Source organism: Strigops habroptila, chromosome Z, assembly GCF_004027225.2.
Source record: "Strigops habroptila isolate Jane chromosome Z, bStrHab1.2.pri, whole genome shotgun sequence".
NCBI classification, from domain to species: domain Eukaryota; kingdom Metazoa; phylum Chordata; class Aves; order Psittaciformes; family Psittacidae; genus Strigops; species Strigops habroptila.
The window spans coordinates 72,930,436-72,945,650 of record NC_044302.2 but is presented as its reverse complement, the minus strand read 5'-3'; the positions used below and the strand labels follow the sequence as shown (position 1 = coordinate 72,945,650).

Sequence of the window (15,215 nt, the reverse complement as noted above, 5' to 3'; positions counted from 1 at the left end):
GTGTGTCTGAATCACTTGGAAACTCTAAGATCACAGGACTGAAACTTTGTCATACCAATTATGTAAAGCCACTGGAAAGAAATCCATGCATTTTGCAAGCAGGCAAAGCAGGCTTTTCATGGAACAAAAGAAGCCTTGTCCTTTTCTATTATGTGACAACTCCTAATTAGAATCAACGATTTTTTTATTGTCGGCCCAGATAAGCTTGTTTGCATAGCTGTAATTTCTTAAAACAGAAATCTGAATGTTACTAGGAAAATACATCCATGGGCATCCATTCCAGACCTTGAAGAACAGTGGCACTGCTTGATATTTACATCTGACTAACCATGAAGGCAATTCTGCTAATGTTAAACAGTAAGAAATATAGTAAAGAGCCAAAGCAATTTAATTTTGTTTGAATGTATTTATAGAAATGTACCAAGAGTACCCATAAAGGCACGTTGTCATCTTTTCCTTGAGCTTGTGCCAGTTGATGACCAATAGAATGCATTCAAAGAGGGAGAAAAGAGAGGGAGGGAAATTATTTATAACAACTCTTTGTAATGAGCACACTGCTTCATGGACAGATGAGGAACATTACATCTCAACATTTCATGCAGAAACTGCTCTTAAAAAAGAATTTCTTACCACAATAACATCTCTCTAAAATGATTCACTTGTGATCTTGAACTTTGTAATGATGTGTGTTAATTCTCAAGAGCTGAATACTCACAGAATATATTGCTTTATATCCTTAAAAATTTGGTAAGAAAGTATCAAACTTAAATCAAAACAGTCTTTAATAGACAGGCAAAACAAGCACTCCTAGTGGATAGCAGTGATACCAGAAAAAAATCACCATGTGACTATACCAAGGTTTAGCAAACTGAGATGCAGTGAACAGATCTAACTGGGTTCCACAGCAGTTATAGACAAAACTGTTACAGAATCCTCCCTAGATCCTCTTTTTGAATATCCTTTTCTCAGTTCAACTCTCTACACAGACAAACTGCACCTCCCTGTTTCCATGCAGCCTTGTACAGAAAGGTTTGTTCAGCAATTATTCAAGCCCTGTTAACACAAGATCAACAGCAGTTGTATTTCTATAACAGAAGACTCCATTGCACTGGCTGTATTGGTAATATCCTTGCCCAAAAAGCCAATTTCAACCATTATTGGAAAGGTTCCCTATAGTCATGTTCTGAACAGTGCTTAAGCCTGATACTCTACAGGTCCTTTGGAAGGCTACTCTGCAAGTATCTCTCTGTAAAAGTACACAAACATTTAACATCTTTAACATTTAAATGCCACCTCCGCTAATTGGGACTACAGTGGTAGTAGAATAGAATTTCTTCAGAGATCAGAGTGAATTGAGCTGATTCTTGTCTTCCTCAGGTGAAATTTTTAAGAGTGCTTCATTTTTTTTAGTTTACTATTTACTTATAGTTTGGTACAGCAATGCAAAAAATCTCAAAAATGTTCAATTAAAATCTTGCCACAGGGAAATGAACATAAAAAATATAATCTTATAAATAAAATATAATCTTTGTGCCTATCCACAAGCACAAAGAGATAATAAATTAGAAACCTTTCCACATAAACATAAGTGTTTGTGTAATTAGGAAAGTTCATTGTTCTTTTTGGATACTTCACAACCACGTTCTGGATTACAGTGAAACTAAAAAGATGACTGTTTGAAAAAGTTAATTCAAAATCTGTCTTAAATTTTCCAAATATCTAAGTCAAAAGGCAAGAAAAGCTGGTTCAAATACTTAACAGAAGAACCAAATTATTCATTAGAAGAACAAGTATAAGGTTTCAGAAATTTTATTCTGCAACAAAAAAGACAGGTTTCTGGCTGCTGGTTTTCACCTTCATCAGTCCTACATCTGCATGTAGAAAGGAGTTTGCTTTGCATTTTTGAATGTATAACGAGACGCGATGATTTAAGGGTCAGTTTGAACACCAAAGGCTTACTTCAGGTGCTCACTGAACTCAACTGGAAGTTGTGCATCTTGAGCAGCCACAGGAAAAGCGTATATCATTACATTTTGAACTATGGATGCATTATGTATTTCGTATCGAAAGAATAGTATTGAAAGAGCATTAGTACCATTGCTTAGAGATAAGATTTATTTGCTTGGGCTAGGTGCCATCTGATGTGATCACAGGAATTTGAGCTGTTTGTGGAGGCACACCCACAATTCATAATTTGTTTTTCCTTTAAACAGCTAAAACATCATAACCAAAGCCAGTAGGTTACTAAAATTGCAGAAGTTAGGAAGGCTTAGCTTTATGGTAGCAAACTAAAACTCGGCTTTTTGGTGTCTATACACCATTATATAGTCTAATTACTCATACATCTCTTCCTTTTCCATGGTATTTCTCTTTTAGTTAGTTTAGTGAATTTAAAAAAATATTTAAAAAAGTATAGTTTCTACTTTTTCAAGACGCCAGTGCAATACAGGATTTGATATGGTCTTATCGCATATAGTACATGCCATATATAACACACCATATGAAAGCACACTGCTAAAGCCTTTAGATGGAAAAAAAAAAAATCCCATTAATTTTTACAGAATGGATTTAATGGTTTTAATCAAATTTTCGTCTTGAACACCATCTTCCAAGCACATGTTCTTCAAGTAGCATAGATAGCTTCTATCTAAATATGCCTGCTCACCCAAAGATGTTCACTTGTGTCTCAAAAAAAGCATTTTACAAGTGTGTTAAGTTTTATGGGGTTTTATTTTAACCATACCTTCTATTTCACATGCTTAGTAGACGTGTGTGTTGCAGGACAATTTTAGATGGTTAGCAGAAGTTACATGGATGTTGCTTCAAATCTGACAGGGATACTAGCAATGTTATTGGTTTAAATCACATCAAGCAGCTGTGATAAAAGGTGCAGTATAAGTACTACTATCCCATACTTCAAAATATTAATGGCATTGTGCTGAAACATCGTTCAGGTCTTACAAAAAGCAGAAAGATTTAATTCAGTGTCAAAAGGGGAAGCATTCCTAGTGTACCTGAATGAAACTGCAAGAATAGAGCCTGAAATTTATCTCTAACAATATGCTGTTGCTATTTACACTAGAATAAATTTATTAAGCTTACTGTTTGCACAGCATGACAAGAAGACTAATTAAGTACCTCTCATTGCAGCTGAACTTGAAAAGTACAGAAATACTCACTATAAAAGAAGGAACACTGAGTAGAAAATAACCTCACAGGTACAGCCGAAGAGAGCAAAAGTTCGGCATTTGCCAATTGCTGCTGTGGAGTTTCCACAGCTACTGGAAATTCTCTTCTTTTCTAATCCAGAGGAAATCTGAGGGAACCTCAGATACCACTGTATGGTAACTGCTGGCAAATGTTACAGACTTTATCTCAAACACTGGCATATTAACTGCTTGCATTTCAATATCCACTTTTTATTCAACTTTTTCTTCTTTAACTTCTTCCTACAAAGTACAAGCTAATGAATAGATTAATAAATAAATACAACATATTTGACATGCCATACCTACTTTATATAAAGAATCATAGGATCATAGAATAGTTTGGGTTGGAAGGGACCTTCAAAGATCATCTAGTCTAAATCCCCAACATCTTCCAATAAGAAGTTTAGGAATAGACGCTATATATATCTTACCGTGTCATTAATAACTTTTTTTCAGTCTTTAAACCAGGCCACTGAAAAGAAGAATGCATTCCAGATGCAGTTAAGTTAGAACAGAACCTGAAACATGTTTCAACGAAAAGTGAGGGAGCCCAATACATTCTAGCAGCTATTTAATGAATTCCTATTCCAAACAAGTCAAATTCAAGTGAGGCCTCTTGCATGCAGGTACTCTTTAACTTCACAAATTTCCACGTAATAAAGCAAAGCAAGTATATTCACCTACTTTGGCTTCCATTACAAAACAAAAAGCAAGCCTCCATTAAAATAATTCTTTTTAAAATTGAAGTGCCTTATTTTTAGAACAAGGACCAATATTCTAAAAATGGGCAGGAATGAAAAATACACCACGATTTTTCAGTACACAGAGAAAGTATACTGGATCAAATTGCTAAAACCTAATTTGAGCATGCAGCTTCATCAGCAAATTCGGTTAAAGCTGGAAAAAAAGAGCCTGATTCGAGGAAGAACAAGAATATGAAACAAATCTATCAGGACCAGTATGCAATTATTTTCCACTCCACCCTCATTCGTTCCATGCAGAGGGACAAGTATATTGTAAGATTTTGACCTTAAGAATGCTTGACTTTATGTTTGGATCTGATTATCATAATCATCACAAGCTTTTATATGCTGCTATCTGATTAATGCTCACTCTACAACACTTTCATATTCCAGAACTGAAGAAGACTGCTCATCCAGAATGAGAAGGAACTAATGACTAGAGTATCACTTGTAACTATAATATATCATTTCAAATTTTTGTTACATAGGTAAATAGAAACTATTTCAGATGTGGCAAAAGTACTGCTGAAGTCAAAGGAATATTCTACTTGACTCTGATTTTAACTGCAGTCCTAGCTGTTCTTCAAGTCTCTTCTCAAATATATGATTTCATCATCACAGGGTGATAACAGGGAAGAATAAAATGATTTTATGAAGTTCAGCTTGTAATTAGTTGTGCATCTGATTCTGTGTTACAGTAACACAATTTGGAAGTAACCCTCACCTTGTAATACTAAAATCTTGCAAAGCTTGCTGAACTATCACAGCAATCCATTGGGATATACAAAACAGTGTAAGATGATACACTTTCTGCACTCATCTGCATGATGAATATACTGACTAGGACCCATTGCAATATATGCTTAATGAGAAGATTGTCTCTTGCAAAATGTTAAGAACTATCAACACATACAATGCTCACACAATGACTACTGTGTGATGTTACTAAGGTGACTAGTGGAACTGGCTGCCTTTAATTACAGGATGTCTTGATACACTACCTTAAGATAGGTTCCTCCCAAAGACCTACTGCTTCTGATATATATTCTCTGTAGTAAATCTGGTTGGTTCACATAATAGATGTGATATCTTTCCTTCCCTCCTTCATCTACTAGACTGCCTTTTATTAGTCTGCAAACTGCAGTGGACGTAAACTTTTACTTTCTAATGTTCTTAGTGAAAGAGGCATAAATAAACTATAGAAAGACCCTAGGTGGACAAATAAAGACTATGAATTAATTGTTTCAATTTATCACTTAAATGCATACATTCATACTGGCTTGGTGAAAAGCTTGAGATTTCTTTTGCATATTTTTTGTTAATTACAGAAATCATACTTCATGATCATCTTGCCCAAAGTGTTCTCCTTAGTACCTCACTTAAAATCTCAGTTTAAAACCTTGAACTGAATTGATATGAATGTAAATTCCACTGCTTGGTGAGAAAGGTATGAAGTCTGGCTGAAGAACAGTTTCCTAAACATATTGAGATACTTCCAGACCATACCCCCTGAGCATTAGAAAGCCAAATATTCTTTTCCAATTTCATGGCATTTGTGAAATGATAAAGGGAGAAGACAGCTAGCTGTTCCTCTCAAACCCTGCTAAAGAATGCCGTTTCTGCATTCTGTCCCAAGAAAGGAGGCCTATGTTCCAGATTTACACCCACATTATAAGGGGTGTATATGTCACCCTATTTCTACATTTCATTACACTTCTAAACATGAAAGCAAGATAAGCATGTGGCTGCTGGTTCTGATACACAAACTTCTTGGCACTATCTAGCAATAATCCAGCAATACTTAATGAACTTCAGTGAAAGTAATCACACTTTTTAATGTTTATGACAGCGATCCTCTCTGAGAAGCTAATACAGACACCTCTTACATTTTTGTGACACAGCGTGATGTGGCACACGCTTTAGGTTTAGTAATCTTAAAAATGTTATCATATGAAGTACTCTATCCTCTTAAACATTAACATATTTATTATCAGTGAATGACAATTCATTCAAAGCTAAGGAGTCCTCAAGGAGGCCTCATAATCATGAGAAGGTCACTGTAAGCATCCTTTCTGAATAGGCAGGGCAGGGAGTATAGAGTGCTACTAACACAATGTTTTCCCTGATCTACTGGATCCCTCACCATAATTCTCCTACTAGAAGATGCTGGGTACCTCCATTACTCTTTTTACAATGCTCTTTCACCATTCCAGCTCTTTCTTCATACCATTGTCTGTCCTAACTCATCTGTTGATGTCTGTCTCTGTCCCTTTTCTCCAAGTGCTATTCCCTTAAAATATTACTTTCTTTATTCCTAATAATTCTTTTTTCTCCCTTTCTCTCTCTCCACAGAGCTGAAAAGAAATCCATGAAGAGGAACTGAAATTAACAGTAAACTCCAATGCAATATATCTGGAGAGCAGAAAAGATAGTATTATGGAATTTTTGAAAAAGTATCCAGAGAGCCCGAGTTCAGGGTCTGGTGTGACTAAAGGGAAAGATAAAAGAGCCTTCCTAGTGTTGCGACCCAACCTCTACCAGATTCTTTAAGAGAGAAATCTGGGAAGATATCTGCTCTCCCTCAAAGAGATTGGCCCTTTGATGTAACAAAAGTGAAATAAAAAAGTTTCCTCTATCTACTGCACAAGCAAACATCTACCTCATAGTAAGAAAATTATTTAACTAGGCACACAAATAGAAATAGACTCCAGGACCAATTTACGTTTCATAACGTATAAATAAGTATGTTTTTTTTCAAGTGAATAATACTAAGAGTTATTCCTAGAAATTATATACTCCTTATTTTGTTAGGTAATGCTGAGGATTGGAAACAGCACTGGTGAGATTACTTTCTGCTGGCACTAAGTAAGCACACAGCAAAGGTAAGCTAATCGTCATCCAAAATACAGACTATGTGTAAGGCCAATCAAGAATCTTAATTACAGAGATTATAGGTTGTTCACTGGAATTTAAACATAAAGTGATTCTACGGCTTACTGGCTAGATGGTTACCCCATGTGATTACATATGTGTGAGACTGACTTGCAATGACCTTAAGAAAAGCAGCAAGAAAAACTTTGGAGGTTGAATGCTCACTGCTAGAATCTCCAAACAGAGAAATTATGTGCTTAATTCCTACTGTATTCATGAAAACAGGGCTGTGGGTCTATTTTTTGTTAGTAATGAAACAAATAACTGCCTTAAAAAAACACCCAACTCTTCTCAGTTTTTCATGGTAACTTTATGCAAGATCCTGAAAATTCCTCAAGTCTAAAAGGAGTAACATGAGGCAAGAGTAAAATTGTGCCATTTATTCTGCAGCACTTTTCCCACGTGTTTCCTTTATGCAGGTACTGAAGTACTGAAGGTACTTTAAGTTGTACATTATCAAGGTCTACTATGTCAATTTTGCAGTCTACAGTAAAAGATTATAAAATTAGAAAATAACATTTTGTCCAACCCTGTCTGTCACTGCATATCAAATTAAAGACTACCTTTCCTTTCAATCTCGTTGGAAAGATGGAACAGTCATTCATTCACACAGACTAGTTAAAAAAGCACAGCATTAACTTGGAAAAACAAAGGCAGAATTACAAATTTTTTGTATTTTCATGAGTAATAGAGGGCCTATTATTAGTATGAGAGACAGAATTCAGCCTTACTGTGCATTTGTTCGGCTTCTCTCCTGAGTGGACTCTCATGTGAATCAGCAGTTTATAACGGGCATTAAATGGCTTGTACCTTCGTGGGCACCCTGCCCAGAAGCAAGTAAAGTCTTCTCCTTTCCTCTGGTCTATATGAATCTTCTCTATGTGCCGCACAAGTTCCTCTTGCTGGTCATACAGTGCACCACAGTCTACCCAACAACAGCCATACTTGCCGTTGAAATCACCTGACTCACTGTCTTCATCAAGCAGGGAGCCTGGAGCAGAAAGAGGCACAGCCAACGAGTGAATGCAACTGGGGAGGTTGTGTGGATGCCGGTGCTGGTGAGCGTGGTATGGTGGTGGTGGCCCTTGAGAAGGAGGTGGTGGCAGCAGGGGTGGAAGAGGCATGTCAACCGTATGGCTTGAGAAGTCGTCCAGCTGTCCCTCTTTCAGGATGTCCACCACCTGGTTGTCTGCAGGTAGCATGCCTGCCTGGATCACCATGTTACTGGTAGCATCCGTCTGCAAGCTGGTTTGCTCCAGCTGCTGCATCCGCTGGTACTCGCCAGCCCCATTATCAGTGTACCCTGACAAGGTGATATTGCCATTAGCCATGGGGAGGTCTTTCTGGGAAGATGGAATAGAGCAATTTTGGGGTATACAGCTTCCTCTCACTCCCAAAAAGTGTCCATAGACCTCAGGCTGTGGGGAGACATTTGCTGGTGATGTCCTGGAGCTGTTGATGTAGGCCACCAGAGAGGTTGGGGATGTACAGACGATTGTATTGAAGTCAATCCCAATGCCATCAGACAGAGGAGTTAGAGTGAGTGATCTTTTTTTGGAGCAGGCTGATTGAGACTGGGCTGAGGAATCGTGAGGACTAGTGTAAGGGGAATGCTTATTTTCTGTGCCATATAAGTAGGATGGTAATGAGTTAGATATGCAGTTACCAGACACAGATGTTCCAGGTGAAAAATTTAGTAAGTCCCCAAGCTCACTGCTGTTTTGAAAACCTTGGTCAGGAGCAACAGAAGGAAGTGTCTTGTACCCATGCGACCACTCTTGCTTAACACTCAAAGTGGACTGACTTTCTGACGAGCTTAATGTCATAGGAGCCAGAGACCCATGTGACAAGAGCAACCTGGAATAAAGGCACAACAAAATAAGTAAGCAGTTAGACAATTCAACAGTAGTCCTTCTATTTTCTCACACACATAAAAGTAAAGAAAGGCTACATGTGAAAAAAGTTCTCTGTAATTTTAAGTACTCAACTTCAGTACTCTCTGTTAACATACCAGGAGGCATACATGGGTAATACATATGTAAAAAGGTCACTTAAGAAACCAACTTCAAAACTTAAAGATTTTAAAGAAAAGTTGCCGTAAATGTTCTTGATATATCACTGCAGAAATCAATGTAAATCTGTTCATCAGCTGTGGTATAAATGGGTTTGGACTTCTGAAGCCAGTGCATTATGCTCCTGCCTTGTATGAAACTCGTATTGATTTGAGTTTACTATTATTTTGCTGGCAAAGAACAGGAAGAAAACTTATTAATAAAGAATAAATATTTAACCTGAATGTAATTGTAATGCATACAAATAGTTGTCTCTACAGAGATAGCTCAAGTTTATAAATACAGATATCTAAATTTACAAACCAAACAAAATGAATAATGTAGAAGAGCTACTTGAAGTGGTTTATTTAGTTTTGTTCTGATGATTTACCTGCCTCCAAGTCAGCAGTCTAAATTATCATAAAAGTGTAATCTTGCTATTATCATTGTTTTTCATAGAAATAATGTGAAACTTGTTTATACTGCAAATGTTCTACTGGTAGCTTAAAAAAAGAACTCATAAGCTCTTAACAGTACTGTTTTCTACAGAAAAGTATAAAAAGGAAGTACAAGAACATCAAGGTCCCTGGTTCATGGCTGCAAATGCTGGGTAAAGGCCAAGTGTATTTATGTCTTTCTGTTTTCAGTTCACATGGCAGACTTGGATCTCCTGTCAGCCAGCAGTGCTATCAGTGTATTAATTTAAATTTTTTAGGGGCTCTAGCAGTAGGAAGAACCAGATACATAGCTAGATAAACCTGGAGATCTCATAGACACAGAAGCCTCTGCATCTTACATTTTTGGGGATTAATTCCTGGGTTAATTATTTTCAAATTACACTTTTGAAGAAGCATAGAATTTCAATGATGGATTCAGTAAATGGGAAATTTAGTTCCTCCTCCACGTCTAAACTGCATTTTTTAAGGTGGACAAGTCAATCACTGCTTCTTACCTTCTCACATAAAAACCAAGATCCACAATAGTTCCCCGTATTGTACAAAGACTTCAGGAGGTCAAATTAACTTTAAAAAGAGAGCTAATAAGTGCTACTAAGGTACCTTAAATACTAATAGGTACTTTAAATACCAGGTGTTGAAATATATTTTCTAAAAGCTCTAAATAAACAGTATATGAAATATTTGCATGCAATATTCCACAGGAACTGTCATGCAGGTAAGGCATAATGTATTCTTATTTACAAAGGTATTCCTGTAGTTGTTTATAATTATTTTATTGCATGTTTTTATATTGCTACAAACCTCCATTTTTGAAAAGAGAAAAGTATGCACCATAAAGAAAATTAATAAAACCAAATCTCATCTCCTTCTTGATACAGACATGGTCACAGCAACTATCTTTGAGGAGGCAGTTCTACTAGCTATTTGACTTGCTTCTTTTTTTTAATAGGGAAGCAAGTTCTGTTATCTACTCAGGGTAAGCAATATTGCAGTTGCTTCTGAGTTCTCCAAGATTTTCTTATAGATACTGCTTTAGTATCTATACTGAAGATATATGAGACCATGGGACGGATCTGTTAAGGCTCATACTTGCATCATATGTCTGCACCACAGCCCTACTGCAGCGACTGCAGCTTCGGTAGAGATAGATGAAACTACTGAAGTGGTGATTGGTGGTAGGCTGAAACTGGAAATCCCATTTAAAACAACATCAGTCAACCCAAGAGAGCAAGAACAGATCCTAAACAATGGCTCTGGAGATATTCCCAGTGTATATAGTAATATTTACCAAATTTCCATGATTTTGCTTTTTGTAAATAGACTTTTCGCCTTTGAGATCTGTGGATTATCTTTCAATTAGACCAGCAAGGTTGAAAGAATAATGAAAACACTAGGCAAGGTCATTCAGGTGAGAGAAATGTATACAGTTTTCCACACTCAGATCTAGCCTTAGAAGTTAAAGATGAAAAATCACAGTGTCTTTGTTATCTTATTCTGCCCATCACACAAGCACTCCCTGAGTGATGGGATTTTTTTCCTACTAGTTGTTATTATAGCATTTTCCAACACTTGAGAGTCAAACAACTGTGAAGAAAGAAAAGCCATTTTGCAGTGACTTTTATTTAAGGGTTGGACCATGCTACAAGAACACTGCTCAGTCATTGCTGAAGAGCTGGAGGAGGGGAATTGATGTCAGGGCACCCTGGCTGCCCCCTCAGCTCTCTTTTGTCTAGAGGGGAAGCTTGGCACGGGCTGAGGGAGAGACAAAGCAATTTGCAGGTGCTACATCTGTGCACTGAGATAGCTCATGAACAGTGAAAATGTAGCTTTAAATATCACCCAAACTTGCTGTGGTGACCTACAGGATCAAGGGGTAAATGCTCCTTTGCTCAAGATACTTGCTTTGTAATGGATTGTTGATTTGCTGAACATTGTTTTGTAAGAAACATCCTGTTCAGGTTGAATGTCAGCATAGGCTACTGTTATGAAGGTTATGTTACTCCATCAGGGCTTAAATGGCACTTTCAAAACACACCACTGAAGAAAAGCACAATTAACATGCTGACTACAGTTTGCATTGAGAGAAATGAGAAAAATGGGATTGCTATATCAGGTCAAAGTTGTGCAAGATTCAGATCTAAAGGGATAATTATTTGTTGGAAAAAAAGAATATTCAGGCTGTTGGGTCTGTTATCAATGGGCTTTGTTAAAGTTCAGTTCATTACAGGGCAGTTAAATCATGTTTGTATGCTGTGACCCCAAAACAGTTCCACAGTCTTCAACAGAGCAAGAGGAGTAAGTAAGGTTTGATTTTTCCATGCTAGTATATATATATTTGTATCCGGAAAATACAAATAGGGTTGGTTTGGGCTTTTTTGCCAGTTTGATTATTTATTTTCTTTTATAAGTAGGAAAAAAAAAAAATCACCAATGTAACAAGTCTGGTTCTGTAATGTCAAGAATTTTAATCAGATGCCTAATAGAACCAGTGTCATTCAAAAAGCTACTAATGCCTAACACAAAGGGACATACCCACAAGTGAAGCTGAAGAAAAACTGAATTTCAAAAGTCTCAGAAGAAAACGAGCAAACAATTTGGCCCAGAATTTCAAGTACACAATAAGTAAGAGCCAGATAATCTGAAGAAGCCTCAGATTAAGCCTCTAAACTCAAAAGCAATGAAGATTCCAGCTCTCAAAACAAAGAAAATTCCTTTAAAACCCAGTCTATACTGTGACTAAGTAGTTTTCTGGGGGAAAGTAAATATACCTAACAGGAAAATGCAGGGCCAGCTATACCATTGTGCCAGATTCTCAGATGGTATTAATTGGCACATCTACTTATTGTAATCTAAACCAGCTTGAGATCTTTTATGAATATTTACAAGAGATTACTTGTAATTACTTTCTCTTCTTCCTCTGTGTACAGAGGCCACAATGTCAAGTATAACCCTACACATAAACTCCTACATACACAAAACTCCTATACATAAACACGGAAGAATGAAAACTATGTTTTCTTATCTTTTTGCCTTGTCTTCAGATTTACTAGACAAAAGTAGGCCTTCTTTCCTAGGCCCTTTCCTGACTTGCATCAAAGTGAATCACAATATTGCATCTGGTTTCAAGCAGAATAACTGAATACTCTGAAAAAGTTTTTGGGAAACTCTAAAAAGATGGGGAAGGTTTTATCCTTCATGGAATATATATGAAAAATGCGAATTTTTTTCCTTCTTCTATCAGCAAAAATCAAGACAAGTTGTTTTGGTTTGATTCGGTTCAGCAAGTAATTTGGTTTGGATTGACCTGCCATAGCACAGTTCATGACGCCTGAGAGATACAGTCCAGGGAAAGCACTCAGCCCACGAAGGATTATGGAGTCATTCTAGGCAACTGGTTTAGGCCAATGCAGTTTATTGCTGAAGTAATTTAAAAAGAAAAAAAAAAAGGGGGGGGGGGGGCGGAAGTGTTTCAACAATCTGTGAATTAAAACCTGACTTTAAACTTGTTTTGCCCTATAAAATGGTCAATTTGAGGGCAAATTGCTGAAATTCACATTCTTGGTGTGGCAAACTGATTTTATAACACCTTCATTGATAAATTATTAAAAGAGACTCTAGGGACACTAGAGACTCTATTCTGCCAGAGTTTCAACTTCAGTTCATCCTTAGTAAATGTTTCTTTAAAATAAAAACAAAAATGCAAAACTCAGTGCTGACACAGTACACCCAACCACACATTCAGATAAAAACAACAGTGTTTGGAACCATACAGGCACACCTAGAACTTATTAAGTAAGTAATAATTACTTAATGATGGTGTTGTATCATCAGTTCTGTTCTGTCTCAAAGGCATGTCTCTGGATTGTCATCTATCTTCATCTTAGCAAAGAATGGTTTTCCTTGAAACATTTATACGTAATTAATTACGTAAATTGTCCTGGGGAACTCAGTCTCTACAACTAAGCAACAAGAAATGTCACAAACCATCTTAGAGTAAAGCAAAATTTTCTTCCAGTTACATAAAACGAATTTTAATTCTTTCAAGAATGCTCCTTGCCTTGTAATAAAGTGGTGTAGTAAAATGGAAACTGTCCTGAGAGTAAAGACTCTTGTGGCCTTTTGTAAATAAGAACAGTTACATTTCAACTCAGTAAGCAACTGTTCCACAAGTCACATCTATAAAAGTGGGAATGTAGCTTCTGAAATAACACGCCAGCATGTTTTAGCACTGTATATTTAACTAATATGCAAGGATGTGCTTAATGTATTTGTACGGATAAATGACTATTTTCCCTTCATTTTTGCTGATAATACTCCTAGCCATAATCTCAAAAGTTATTTAAGCATTTAAAAATTAATTAATGAAGATTTATCTGTGGTTTAGTGATACAAAAAGGCAACATTTACAGGAAGAAGCCATAGTTTTTATTAAACTACCCATGAGAGCTAGGAAAATGGACAAGTTTTTAGGGACACAAGTCTAACAGATAAAATGAACTGCTGGCTCAGTACAGATTGGGAACAACTGATCTGATTACTTATGTAAACAATTGAACAATTTGAAAGCAAAGGTATTTGATAAGGATGAGAGAGGGCATTTAAGGTTTTTTTCTCTGACATTAGTGTAACTCAACAGGCACCAACATAGCACTTTTAGTACTACGTAAGCTTAAAGTAGGTCACTGCTCCTGAAGGTGCAACACGTGGACTATGTCTGCTTTCATCTTCCATAACATTTCCTGTCCTTATTACAAAGATATAGTTAAGTGACTATGAAAAAGACCTACAAAGCATAGAAAATGCGTGGACAAATTTCACCCATGATTTCAATGATCCAAACAGTACGACTATAGCTGATGTAAATTAAATTGCAGTGAATGAAATTTCCCATGGCATAACAGGGCATCATTCAGGACATTTTAATCATCAGAAAGGTTGCATTTAAATTACAAGAGTATTAAAATATCCTCTTTTTAAAGTACGAAATATAAAAAAGTAACTCAGGACCTTGTATTTGATGGAGAAGGACCCAGGGTGGAAACATCCATAGACCTCTGTAAGCTAGGGTTGATCAGGTTGCATGCTGTTGAAACCTGATTAGCAGGAAGTGAAACAGGTCCCAGCTGTTGAACTGTCATGGGACTGCTGGTGACTATTACATTGTTGTAGCTGCCTTTTCCAATGGACTTGCACTGGGGTCCACAACCAAGACCTCCTAAAAATAAACAAGGCAGGTTAGTATTCATCTTCCACGAACCCATGATGAGGCCACAAAACTCACTTTGCAACGTAAGAAAAGCGACTGGAACCATGTATATTCAGATAAGGATGCAACAGTGAACCAATACAAGGATTCTGCAAGCCTCTCCCAACACAAAAAGCAGTATTTTAAAGGTGAATTAATAAATTTTGTACATTTAAAATGTGTGCTGAAGTACATAAACTAAAGACCAGGCACCATGGAGAAACATCTTTAAAAAGACCACTTTTTTTAAAAAAAGAGTCCAGGTAAAAGAGCAGCCCTCAGCTGAGAGACAGCCAAGCTGTAAGTGCACCATTCTCTGAAGGCGGGAAGAGAAAATACAAGGAGGGTGAAGGAACACTGCTGTGCCTTGAATCCTACCAAGCACCACAGCTCCAAGCCACTGCAAACCCTTCCATCCTTTCTACCACTAGCCATCCAAAAAGCAAGGGACTACAGGCATGCATGCAAATGCAACCCATGTAACAAGGCTGGTGTGAGGAAGCACACAGGCTACATAGTTTCCATGGCAGGAGAGAGATACAGCAGGAGCCCAGCATCCCTCGGAGGGCTGGGAAGAG

General features: G+C 37.0%; 1 protein-coding gene across 2 annotated transcripts in view; it reads right to left on the bottom strand.

The window, feature by feature from the left end:
• GLIS3 (GLIS family zinc finger 3) overlaps nt 1–14,593 on the bottom strand; it is a 114,982-nt gene extending 100,389 nt beyond the window's left edge. Inside the window, exons 1-2 of one of the 2 annotated variants that reach the window (XM_030470358.1) lie at nt 14,400–14,593; nt 7,615–8,740 (exon numbers count right to left, since the gene is read on the bottom strand). In XM_030470358.1, the coding sequence (XP_030326218.1) occupies nt 7,615–8,740; nt 14,400–14,530 (1,257 nt within the window). In that variant the 5' untranslated portion in view covers nt 14,531–14,593. The remainder of the gene's footprint in view (nt 1–7,614; nt 8,741–14,399) is intronic. The other variant, XM_030470359.1, reaches the window with a different exon arrangement.
• Between the last annotated feature and the right edge of the window lie 622 nt (nt 14,594–15,215).